The sequence below is a fragment of the Microcebus murinus genome, chromosome 8 (assembly GCF_040939455.1).
Source record: "Microcebus murinus isolate Inina chromosome 8, M.murinus_Inina_mat1.0, whole genome shotgun sequence".
Lineage (NCBI taxonomy): Eukaryota > Metazoa > Chordata > Mammalia > Primates > Cheirogaleidae > Microcebus > Microcebus murinus.
In genome coordinates this window covers 75,877,141-75,890,996 of record NC_134111.1, presented here as the reverse complement: position 1 = coordinate 75,890,996, position 13,856 = coordinate 75,877,141, and the positions used below count along the sequence as shown (strand labels likewise).

Here is a 13,856-nt window from a genome sequence, read left to right as displayed (position 1 = left end):
GGTCTCAAACTCTTGAGCTCAAGCAATCCTCCCACCTTGGACTCCCAGAGTGCTAGGATTATAGGCCTGAGCCACTGTGCCCAGCCTGGATGTATGTTTTTAATTTTTCTTGTTTACATACCTTGGAGAGGAAGTGCTGGGTCATTTGGTAACTTCTATGTTTAGCCTTTTGAGGAACTCTCAGACTCCAAAGCAACTGCACCATTTTATATCCCTACCAGTAATATATGAAGGTTCCAATTTCTTCACATCTTCCCTAACACTTGTTATTATCTGTCTTAAATTATAGCCTCACTAGGGGGTATGAAGTGGTATCTCATTGGAATTTTGAATTGCATTTCTCTATCGACAAATTATATTATAGAGCGCCTTTTTCATGTACTTATTGGCTATTTGTTTACCTTCCTTGGAGAACTCTCTATTCAGATCCTTTGTCCATTTGTTGAGTTGCTTGTCTTTTTATTATTGAGTTGCAAGAATTCTTATATATTCTAGATACAAATGCCTTATCAGATACATGATTAATAAATATTTTCTCCTATCCTCTGGGTTGTCTCTCCACTTTTTTGATGGTGTCCTTTGAAACACAAAAGTTCTTAATTTTGATGAAATCCATTTATCTTTTCCTTTTCATACTTGTGCTTTGGTGTTATATCTAAGAAACCATTGCCTAATCCAATGTCACAAACATTTATGCCTATGTTTTCTTCTAAGAGCTTTTAGTTTTGGCTTACATTTAGGTCTTTGATCCATTTGGAGTCACTTTTGTATATGGTGTTTAGGTAAGTAAAAATATTTTTTAAATTGTATTTTAAAAGGCAGAATTGGGCCATTGTTGGAGGAAACACGATTTGCTTAGTTGTGTGAAAAAATGGCTGCAGCCAGTTTGGCTGTTGTAAACGTGGAAATTAAACAACCTCCTACTAAATGATTACTTCATAAATGAAGAAATCAAGACGGAAATAAAAAAATTCTATGAAGAAAATGACAATGGAGAGACAAGTTAACTCCTCTGGGACACAGCTAAAGCAGTTCTGAGAGGAAAGTTTATCTCCATAAATGCCTATAACCAAAAGACAAGAAGATCACAAATAGACAATTTAATGAAACGACTCAAAGAGCTGGAAAAAGAAGAGCAGACCAACCCCAAACCCAGTAGAAGAAGTGAAATCAACAAGATCAAATCAGAACTAAATGAAATTGAAAACAGGGAAGCTATTCAGGAGATTAATAAAACAAAAAGTTGGTTCTTTGAAAAAATAAACAAAATTGACACACCATTGGCTAAGCTAACGAAAAGCAGAAAAGAGAAATCTCTAATAAGCTCCATCAGGAACAAAAAAGGAGATATCACAACTGATCCCAAAGAGATACAAGATACAATTTATGAATACTACAAAAATCTTTATGCACACAAACTGGAAAATGTGGAGGAAATGGACAAATTTCTAGAAACACACAGCCTCCCTAGGCTCAACCAGGAAGAAATAGATTCCCTGAACAGACGAATCTCAAAAGCTGAAATAGAAACAGCAATTAAAAATCTCCCTAAAAAGAAAAGTCCTGGTCCAGATGGCTTCACACCTGAATTTTACCACACTTACAAAGAAGAAACTAGTACCTATCTTGCAGAAAATATTCCACAACATCGAGAAGAACGGAAACCTCCCCGACACCTTTTACGAAGCAAATATTACTCTGATACCAAAACCAGGAAAGGATGCAACAAAAAAAGAAAACTACAGACCAATATCCCTAATGAATATAGATACAAAAATTTTCAACAAAATCTTAGCTAACCGAATCCAGACACTTATCAAAAAAATAATACACCACAACCAAGTGGGCTTCATCCCAGGGATGCAGGGATGGTTCAACATACGTAAATCTATAAATGCAATTCACCACATAAACAGAAGCAAAAACAAAGACCACATGATTCTTTCAATAGATGCAGAAAAAGCTTTTGACAAAATTCAACACCCTTTCATGATACGAACACTTAAGAAAATAGGCATAGAAGGGACATACCTAAAAATGATACAAGCCATACATGACAGACCCATAGCCAACATCATACTGAATGGGGAAAAATTGAAATCATTCCCACTTAGAACTGGAACAAGACAAGGCTGCCCACTATCTCCACTTCTGTTCAACATAGTGCTGGAAGTCTTGGCTACAGCAATCAGACAGGAAAATGGAATCAAAGGTATCCAAATAGGGGCAGAAGACATCAAACTTTCACTGTTTGCTGATGATATGATATTGTATCTAGAAAACAACCAAGAAACTCCTGGAACTGATCAATGAATTTAGTAAAGTCTCAGGATACAAAATCAATACACAGAAATCAGAGGCATTCATATACGCCAACAACAATCTAATTGAGAACCAAATTAAAGACTCAATTCCCTTCACAATAGCAACAAAGAAATTAAAGTACCTAGGAATATACTTAACCAAGGACGTAAAAGACCTCTACAGGGAGAACTATGAAACACTGAGGAAGGAAATAACAGAGGATGTAGACAGATGGAAATCCATACCATGCTCGTGGATCGGCAGACTCAATATCATCAAAATGTCTATACTACCCAAACTGATCTACAGATTCAATACAATACCTATTAAAATCCCATCAGCATTCTTCACAGATATAGAAAAAATAATTTTACGCTTCGTATGGAACCAAAGAAGACCCCGAATATCAAGAGCAATTCTAGGCAACAAAAACAAAATGGGAGGCATTAATATGCCAGATATCAAACTATACTACAAAGCTGTAGTAATTAAATCAATATGGTATTGGCACAAAAATAGGAATATGGACCAGTGGAACAGATGTGAGAATCCTGATATAAAACCATCCTCATATAGCCATCTAATCTTTGACAAAGCAGACAAAAACATACGCTGGGGAAAAGAATCCCTTTTCAATAAATGGTGCTGGGAAAACTGGATAGCCACCTGTAGAAGGCTAAAACAGGACCCACACCTTTCACCTCTCACAAAAACCAACTTACGCTGGATAACAGACTTAAACCTAAGGTATGAAACTATTAGAACTCTAGAGGAAAAAGTTGGAAACAGTCTCCTAGACATCGGCCTGGGCAAAGAGTTTATGAAGAAGTCCCCAAAGGCAATCATAGCAGCAACAAAAATAAATAAATGGGACATGATCAAACTACAAAGCTTCTGCACAGCCAAAGAAATAGTCATGAAAGTAAACAGACAACCTACAGAATGGGAGAAAATTTTTGCATCCTATGCATCCGATAAGGGACTGATAACTAGAATATACTTAGAACTCACAAAAATCAGGAAGAAAAAATCAAATAATCCCATTAAAAAGTGGGCAAAGGACTTGAACAGAAACTTTTCTAAAGAAGACAGAAGAATGGCCAACAAACATATGAAAAAATGCTCAACATCTCTAATCATCAGGGAAATGCAAATCAAAACCACAATGAGATATCACTTAACCCCAGTAAGAATGGCCTTTATCAAAAAATCTCCAAACAATAAATGCTGGCGTGGTTGCAGAGAGAGAGGAACACTCCTACACTGCTGGTGGGATTGCAAACTAGTTCAACCTCTGTGGAAAGCAATATGGAGATACCTTAAAGCGATACAAGTGATTCTACCATTTGATCCAGCAATCCCATTGCTGGGCATCTACCCAAATGATCCAATGACACTCTACAAAAAAGATACCTGCACTCGAAGGTTTATAGCAGCACGATTCATAATTGCAAGGCTGTGGAAACAGCCCAAGTGCCCATCAATCCAAGAATGGATTAATAAAATGTGGTATATGTATACCATGAAGTACTATTCAGCTCTAAGAAACAACGGTGATATAGCACATCTTATATTTTCCTGGTTAGAGCTGGAACCCATACTACTAAGTGAAGTATCCCAAGAATGGAAAAACAAGCACCAGATATATTCTCCAGCAAACTGGTATTAACTGAGTAGCACCTAAGCGGACACATAGGTACCACAGTAATAGGGTATTGGGCAGGTGGGAGGGGGGCGGGTATATACATACATAATGAGTGAGATGTGCACCATCTGGGGGATGGTCATGATGGAGACTCAGACTTTTGGGGGGAGGGGGGGAATGGGCATTTATTGAAACCTTAAAATCTGTACCCCCATAATATGCCAAAATAAAAAAATAAATAAAAGGCAGAATTGGCGGCATCCTTTACTCTTATCTCTCTCTCATTACCATATCTCAGCAATCATTAGTCAGCACAGAGTTTAAAAACTCAGACTCTAGGCCGGGCGCTGTGGCTCACGCCTGTAATCCTAGCTCTTGGGAGGCCGAGGCGGGCGGATTGCTCAAGGTCAGGAGTTCAAAACCAGCCTGAGCAAGAGCGAGACCCCGTCTCTACTATAAATAGAAAGAAATTAATTGGCCAACTGATATATATAGAAAAAATTAGCCGGGCATGGTGGCGCATGCCTGTAGTCCCAGCTACTCGGGAGGCTGAGGCAGAAGGATCACTCAAGCCCAGGAGTTTGAGGTTGCTGTGAGCTAGGCTGACGCCACGGCACTCACTCTAGCCTGGACAACAAAGCGAGACTCTGTCTCAAAAAAAAAAAAAAAAAAAAAAACTCAGACTCTGAGGTCAGAATGCCTAGGTTAGAATCCCAGCTGTCTCATGTGACCTTAAACAATATGCCTGACCTCTCTGGGCCCTGATTTTCTCCTCTATAAAATTGGGATAATAACAATCCCCACCTTAAAGATAAGGATTAGGCTGGGCGCAGTGGATCATGCCTGTAATCCTAGCACTCTGGGAGACCAAGGCGGGAGGACTTCTCAAGGTCAGGAGTTCGAAACCAGCCTGAGGGAGACCCCGTTTCTACTATAAATAGAAAGAAATTAATTGGCCAACTAATATATATAGAAAAAATTAGCCAGGCATGGTGGCGCATGCCTGTAGTCCCAGCTATTTGGGAAGCTGAGGCAGTAGGATTGCTTGAGCTCAGGAGTTTGAGGTTGCTGTGAGCTAGGCTGATGTCACAGCACTCACTCTAGCTTGGGCAACAAAGCGAGACTCTGTCAAAAAAAAAAAAAGATGAGGATCATCCTCCCATATACTTTAAATCATCTCTACATTATTTACAATGCCTAATGTAGATACTATGTAAACAGTGGTTATCCCATATTAGTTTTTTATCTGAATTATTTTTTATTATTGTGCTGTTTTTCTATTGTTGTTTTTTCCTGAATATGTTTGATCCATGGTTGGCTGAATCTGTGAATGTGGAACCCATGGATCCAGAGAGCCAAATGTATGTTTTTGTGGCACGAAAAGGAGCCACAGGCAATACATAAAAAATAAGAATGGCTATATTCCAGTAAAACTTTATTTACAAAATTAGGTAGCAGGTCATTCTTGGTTTCCAGGCCACAGTTTGTTAACACTACACTATACTATAAAATAATCTGAAAGTCATAGAACTAAGCCTTCTAGTTTCTCTCTACCTTCCAGGCCCTACTGCCTTACTGTTGAGATAGAAAAATTGAATCTAGGTTCTCCCATTCTCAAAGCTTCACTAAGAAGACTTGAAAAGTTCATTCATATTATAGGACCTGAAATGAACTTGCTTTCTCCTTTTCAAGAGACTTCAGCCAATTTCAATTCAGATAAAGAAAAGTGCTCTCTGAGTGAACCATCCAGGGCAGTTCATAGGTCTCTATTAAGGAATCAAAGCAGGTAAAGGTTTTTCCTTACCAAAAGGCTTTATACGACAGGCATTATTATCCCCAATCTTTATACAAGGAAACTGAGACTTAAAAATGATAAGTGCAGAGTCTGTTCCACAGTCAATGTTTATGTCTCTGTATTATTCTGACTCCAATATTCTGAACTGATAAAAGTAAAAACTATGGTAAATCAAAATAATTAGCTATGTCTCTTAGAAGTCATATTTCAAGTCACTAAAGGAAAATATTCTGTTTTCTTATAAAAGTAGTGATTCTGTATTTAAATCACTATTTCAAGTATGTTTGTGTATATTTATGCCCTGAGAAATTACCAACAAAATAACAAATCACCAGGAAACCACAAATTCCTTTTTCTGGATTTTGTGGTATCTGTGCTCCTACCTGACACTGGTTAATAGCTGCATGGTTGCCATGGAATGGAGACTGTCTTTCTTTATCTCGATGATGCCGACTGCTGTGTTTACTTCTCTGTAATTGCTGGCGTAATTTTGCAATCTGAAAAGGTAAAAAATAACAAGTACACCAGAGTGTTTTCCACTCTAAATAAAAACATATTCTTACTTAATCAGAACCAGTAAAACTCATCCTTAATAAGTCCTTTGAATTCTTAAACCATACCACAAAATCTGATTTACCGTGCAGAATTTTTATACATATATACATACACATACATATGCTCGTATATATGTATCTTTCTTTTAAGAGAAACAAAATTATGTTCCAACATTGTTCTCAGTCTTTAAGCTTCCTAAGTACAACACAAACTTTTCGGTACTTAGAAAAAATTACATTGCAGCTTTCACAAAGAATTAAAAAAAATAAGAATTTTTCTCATTGCCCTTGCCATAAGTCAACTTTTATTTGGATTTCTTTATTGAACACCTAACCTTCAACAGCTCCAAAAATTATACAGTATTTAAAAATCAATTCCAGCCATGAAATACATTCACAAATATCTTTAAAAAACAAATGCAATCTCAATGAATATCTCATATTATTCCTTTATTGAATTTTTCTTTTATTTCTACATTATGTGTAAAATGCAAATGTCATTACATAGAGGCATGAAAAACTATAATCACAGCATAGAGCCATAATCAACTTAGTTATACTTAGTTACTGAATTTCAGAAACACTACCATATATACAAAAATAATAAATGTGAATTTATTATATCACTACAATTTTATAAAACTGAGGTTTATATTATACTGACAAGTATGGACTCCTCTAAAAAAAAAAGAAAAAAACATATAATCAAGTAAGTAATGTGTACACTCCTTATTCAAATCTTTTATAAGATCAACACAATAGCTAGTTTTCTGTTATTTCTCAAGTCAAAAAGAAATAAATAAATGGAAAATGACAAATCCTTGCTCCTTACAACTTCAAGGAACTAGTCAACAAAAGGATCAAATTTCCACACCCACTCCCTTAGAACCATTTTCCTGACCTCCTTAAGTTGATCTGTACTTCCCCAGGATGCTGAGCGCTTGTGAGACCCTTTCTTCTTTTCAGAGTATTCTTCAGCCCATGCACTCTCTGTCTATAATGGAAAAAAGAGGAGACGGGTATTTTAATACAAATCATTTAACAATAATGTATAACCATATTTTTTCTATTATAAAATATATTCCCACTACAGAAAAATTAGGTAAGAGAAAATATTTAAAATTACACAAATTACTCATATTTCTTCTACTGTGTTTCCCTGAAAATAAGACAGGGTCTTATATTTATTTTTCCTCAAGAAGACACCCTGGGGCTTATTTTCAGAGGATGTGTTATTTTCCCCCCAAAGCCTCAGCTTGCAGCATGCACAGGATGGCCAGGACCTGACAGGGGGAGTCGACCTTGTTGGTGGGGCTGCCCACACCTTTCCGGTCACCTATGGGATAGCAGCTGTCACGATGGGGCAGATGAGAAGGGCTGCTCATCTCTTTACCGCTCCATGACGAAATGCATGGGTTGTGCAGATACACTGTGTAGCCACGCCCATCATTAGGTCTTATTTTCGGTGTAGGGTTTATATTGTGCAAATGCTTAGAAATCCTGTTAGGGCTTATTTTATGGGTTGGTCTTATTTTCGGGGGAACACGGTAGTACCAAATACTTAATTACAATATTTTAGCCTAGTTCTTTCATTTTTATTAATAAAAAAATAGTAATTATTTTTACATAATTGTAATTATACTATAAATAAAGCATTTGCTGAACAAAGTTAACTATATAGAGATGCATTCTAATAATAGCTAACATTCTTGTGCTAGGCACTGTGCTTTTAATATGCTTTATCTGGTTTAACATATATAAGCTGCCAAAGATCTCACAGCTAGGAAGTGGCAAAGCCAAGAAATAAACCTAAGACTCCAGAGCTCATCATATTAAATTCTATACTATGTCTAGTCTTGCTTAAAGTATTGACAGAGAATACTCCCCCAAAATCTTTAGTGGTTATACAAAACCCAGAATTTAAAAATAGCGTATTAGAAAATAAAATAAAAATGAGTTCTTGGCACATGAAACTATGCTCAATCTCACCCATAATAAGAGAAATGCAAGTGAATACTTCAACAAGATTAAGCAATCTGACAACATAAACTCTCAATCACTGCTGGTGGGAGTATAAATAAGTCAACTACTGCTATCAAAGAACTGCTATCAAAGTTATAAATGCACATACTGTTTGACACAGCAAGCCTCTTTTGGTAATCTATCCTGTAGATATGAAAAATGGACATCTTTATGTATAGAATGATATATTCATATTATTCTTTATAGGATTATTCTTACAAGTAATAGACTGGGACAATGTAAGTAAATTATTTAGACCTGGCTAAATAAATTATGGTCTACCTTTACAACCGAATACTATGCAACTATAAAAAATGAATAAGGAAATTCACAACGTACAGTTATGAAATAATCTCTGTAACATAATGTTAAGTGAAAAACCTCAATGCTCAATACAGTGAGTATAGCAACTACCTTTACAAAGAACTGCTAAAAAGAATATATATGTATGTAAATTATCTCTGGAAGAATACATGGTAACAAAGGAAATTGATATCAATGGCTACCTCCTGGAAGGAAGATCCTACACTGTATATCCTTCTGTATCTCTTGAATTTTGTACTATATGAATGAATTAATGCAAAGCCTATTCAAAGACAATAAAAAGCACTAAGAAAAAAAAATACTGTGCACAAATTGAATATCATTTGTACTTTTTTTTTTTTTTTTGGATGGGGCCTCTGTTGCCCGGGCCAGAGTGCAGTGACGTCATCACAGATCACTGCAACCTCAAACTCCTGGGCTCAAGCGATCCTCCTGATTCAGCCTCCCAAGTAGCTGGGTCTATAGGCGTGCGCCACCAAGGCTAGCTAATTTTTCTGCTTTTTGTAGAGACTTGGTCTTGCCCTTGCTCTGGCTGGTCTCGAACTCCTGGCCTCAAGCGATCCTCCCACCTCAACCTTTCCAAGTGCTAGGATTACAGGCATGAGTCGCTGCTCTGATCTCCTTTGCACTCTTAACCTACCAATTGCTAGTAATAAAATGGTCTAGTTTCAAATGGGAAAGAAAAGGAAAGGTTTTCCAAAATCCAGGAACTGTCATCTTTATTAGTCATTGCCCAGACCTGAATCTCCTCCTTGTAGATAAGAGGATTCCATTCTAACAAGGATCCTTAAACACTCAATGAGAAGGAAGGGTTGCAATTCACCCAACTTTGTACTACTCTATATCGTCTTTCACCTAAACTCCACTTTCACTTTAAGGCTATGAAATGATGTAATAACTCCTAGAGGTGACCCCTATTGTGCTTGTTATTTCTCTCATTAGGGTTACAGGCTCTATATGTTAGTTGTTAAAACAACTGTTACAAAGACCAACATATAAAAAGGACCACAGAGCATAACATATCAAAATCAAACTAAAACCTAAATCAAAGTAATGATCTTAACACTAAAAATTTTTAATTCATAACAAATTATTGCTGATAAGCAGCACAATGCACATAGTTCAGATCACATATGTTGGTGTTAAACCCTATTTAAGTCCCATGTCAGTTATATAACATCTCTATCAACTTAAACAAGATACTTATATTAATTTTAATTTTCTCACTTATAAAAGAGGAATAATGTTATGCACCTACTAAAATTATAAGATGAATTAAGGGAGTTAACATATATAAAAGGTTTAATTTTTAAGCACAGTGCCAAGAACAAAATACTCAATATATTAATTATTATTGTCATCCTATTATGCCAAGTAGTCATAACTAATTTTATCATCTCTATGGTCATGGAGAGATATGAAAGAATGCAAAAAATTTTGTGATCAAAAAAATTAGCTAAGAGTCATAATTTCATGTAAAATGAGAGACAGGATAAAAATAGAGTAAGACATGTTTTATATAATTTTATTCACAAATTCTAATCAAATGTATATGATAACAAGATTTTATAAAACACTTAAGTGGGTAGAAACAAAGCCTGGGTCTTGACAGTAGTCTAGGGGCTGCCATGTCTCTGAGCAGGAGCTAAAGCACTGAGAGTTAAGAGTTGGATCATGTTCTGTTTGTAAATGCCTATGGATGTTATTATTTTTACACTCTAAAAAAGAAACAACTCACATTTTTATATTACTATTTACATTAAAACTTTGGACTAAAATCATGATGAAGAGATTTTTGATAAATATAGTTCCAAATTCAAGAATTGCTTAAAATTTTACACTTGCATTTTAGACTTTAATATAGTATTTAACTCATATCTTACTCGCTCAGGTTCTCAAATAGTTTGAAAAAAAGTTGGCTTATACCTCTTCCTATATAATGGGGGAAAAAACCTTAGATATAAAAGAGAATATATACAGATAATCTCCTTAATATTTAATATATTAAGCAAAAAATAATGTATAGAAATGATATCATGTGTAAAAAAAATCCACCTTTTCTTGTTCTCTTTTTCCCTCTTCAACTTCCAGGAAAGTAAGTGATTTGGGCAAGGGTCATCAATAGATATGAAAACCATTCAGTAAAAAATTACTAGGGGATTATGTATCACAGGATTAGTTTTTTTTTAAAAAGTTACTAGGAGACAGGATATTCATGTGGTGCCAAAAATTAGCCCACAAATTACTTGCTAACTGCAAAAGGGAAAAATTTATTTCCTTTACAAATGTGTACGATAATTCATTTTAAATATAAAAACCCTTAATGTTATTAAGGAAAAAAAAGGATGAGAATGAGCTGTTGTAGATTTTTAAAAGAGACTAAAGAGAAACCAAGTGCAATACATGAATGTTGGATCAGATCCTAATTCAAAAATAAAAAATAAAGACATCTTGGGGAAATTTTAAGATGAACTGATGAACTGGATGTTACATGGTATTACAGAATTGTTGATTTTGTTAGGTGACCTAATGCTACTGTGGGTAAATAGGAAATATTCTTGGGAGATATATGCTGAAATAGTCAGGGATGAAAGTATCATGGTATCTGCAACATACTTTCAAAAACTGCAGCAAACACATACACACATAAAACACAAAGATAGGTAAAGCAAATATGACCAATGTTTAAAACTGCTGAATCTGACCACAGCTGTAGTATTTTTTCTTTTATGTTTAACATTTTCATAATAAAAAGATAGAAAGGAAAAAACAGAATCTTAGGTCATATCCACATTTTATAAATTTCATTTAGGACAATTCCATAAAGAAATACCTCTATCAAATAGTACTAGACAAACAATCAAATACAGATAGAGTTACAAAATCATCACTTTGCAACTTTGATAATAATAACTGCTTTAGACAAGAATCATCAACAGATGCTAAAACCAATGGGTGAAAGTTTGTTTGGGAAGAGGATACTTACAGTCTCAAATATTGTTCAACAAAGTACCTATTAGTTATAGAGAGTATCTGGTGGATCAAATTTACCATCACTGACTTCATGCACCTCAGACATAGAGAAGAACACACATTACATATAGTATTCCTGACAAAAATACATAACTTCAATCTAATCAAGAAGAAATAGATAAACCCAAGGTGAGAACATTCAACAAAAATACTGGTCTATGGCCGGGCACAATGGCTCACACCTGTAATCCTAGCACTCTGGGAGGCTGAGGCGGGCGGATTGCTCAAGGTCAGGAGTTCAAAACCAGCCTGAGCAAGAGCAAGACCCCGTCTCTACTATAAAGAGAAAGAAATTAATTGGACAACTAATATATATAGAAAAAATTAGCCAGGGATGGTGGTGCATGCCTGTAGTCCCAGCTACTTGGGAAGCTGAGGCAGGAGATCGCTTGAGCCCAGGAGTTTGAGGTTGCTGTGAGCTAGGCTAATGCCTTGGCACTCACTCTAGCCTGGGCAACAAAGTGAGACTCTGTCTCAAAAAAAACAAAAAAAACCAAAACTGGTCTATACTCTTAAAAAAAATCAATGTCATGAAAGACTCTTTAAAAAATGTTATCAAAGGCTGAGGAGCTGTCCCAAATTAAAGATGCTGTCCCATGAAGAGACACGACATCTAACTGCCACGTGTGCTCCTTGACTGATCCTGACTTACAGGGGAAACAGCCACAGAGAACATAATTGGTGCAAATGACAATTATGGAATATGTACCATATAGTAAATAACAGTAGTATATCAATGTTAAATCTCCCGAATTTGGAAATTATATTGGTAATACTTTTTAAAGTCCTTCTTCATATACATGCTGAAAAATTTAAGTCAGAGCATCTACAACTTATTAAGTAGCAAATGCTAACAGAAATGACATAATTATATATACAATGAAATAAAGCAAAATGTAGCAAATGTTACTTGGTAAACATAGGTGAAGGGTATACTGGTGTTCAATAGTATTACAACTTTTCTATAAACTTTTTTCCCCAAAGTAAAAAAAATTATTAATAATTATCCACTTCGGGACCACGCTCACCAGCTGCGAAACCTTGCCCACAGCCAGCACTCGTAGTCCGTCCGATAGTTTGTGGTGTGCATTGACGACGAATCTGGTTTGCTCTTGTGTGATGAGGAAAGCTTTAAAGAACTGAAAGTTTGTTTTACTTTACAGGCAGCTTTACTTGTAATGTAAATCAGAATAGGTAACATATACATATATGTTTTCATTACATTATTATTATTTTTTTGAGAGAGAGAGAGAGAGAGAGAGAGAGAGAGAGAGAGAGAGAGAGAGAGAGAGAGAGAGAGAGAGAGAGAGAGAGAGACACACAGACAGACAGACTGACTCACTTTGTTGCCCAGGCTAGAGTGCGTGCCGTGGCGTCAGCCTAGCTCACAGCAACCTCAAACTCCTGGGCTCAAGCAATCCTTCTACCTCAGCCTCCCGAGTAGCTGGGACTACAGGCATGTGCCATCATGCCCGGTTAATTTTTTGTATACATATTTTTAGTTGGTCAATTAATTTCTTTCTATTTTTAGTAGAGACGGGGTCTCGCTCTTGCTCAGGCTGGTTCGAACTCCTGACATTGAGCGATCCACCCGCGTTGGCCTCCCAGAGTACTAGGATTACAGGCATGAGCCACTGCGCCCAGCCTCATTACGTTATTTTTAAATGTTCACAACTTTATTTTGATAAATGAAAAATTAGAAAAGTCATATCATAGCTGTCGGCTAAAGTGGACACTCGGCTGTGCACCTTCATATCATGGCTGTCAGCTAGTCGCTGTGCACATTCATCTGTGGCTATTGACTACAGTCAACGCTGGGCTGTGCACGTTCATCTGTGGCTGTCCACTACAGTTGACGCTGGTCCCAAAGTGCTTAAGTAAATCATTAAAGTAAATGATTTTAAGTGTAAAAATTAACTCAAGGAAAAGCAAAGGAATATCAAAGTTTCTACAGCTTTTTAAAGAACAAATTAAGGACAATGAGAGTAAGAGTATTAATAGCCAAACAAATAAAAGCAAGCATAAAGAGCAATAGACAGCTTGGCTAATTTCAGTAATGAGATAGTCAAGGCAAGAAAAAATACTTTAACAAAGTCATTAATTTTATTTATATTCCTAATTCAAAAGATAACTGCTTTCTTTGTCCAACTAAGAAGCTGTACTTTGATGATAGGGACAC

General features: G+C 36.0%; 1 protein-coding gene across 2 annotated transcripts in view; it reads right to left on the bottom strand.

Moving 5' to 3' along the window:
- The window catches only part of FAM117B (family with sequence similarity 117 member B), a 98,215-nt gene that overhangs the window by 23,515 nt on the left and 60,844 nt on the right, over nucleotides 1-13,856 (bottom strand). For both annotated transcript variants that reach the window (XM_012738958.2, XM_076005830.1), the window contains exons 3-4: nucleotides 7,200-7,292; nucleotides 6,128-6,241 (exon numbers count right to left, since the gene is read on the bottom strand). In XM_012738958.2, the coding sequence (XP_012594412.1) occupies nucleotides 6,128-6,241; nucleotides 7,200-7,292 (207 nt within the window). The remainder of the gene's footprint in view (nucleotides 1-6,127; nucleotides 6,242-7,199; nucleotides 7,293-13,856) is intronic.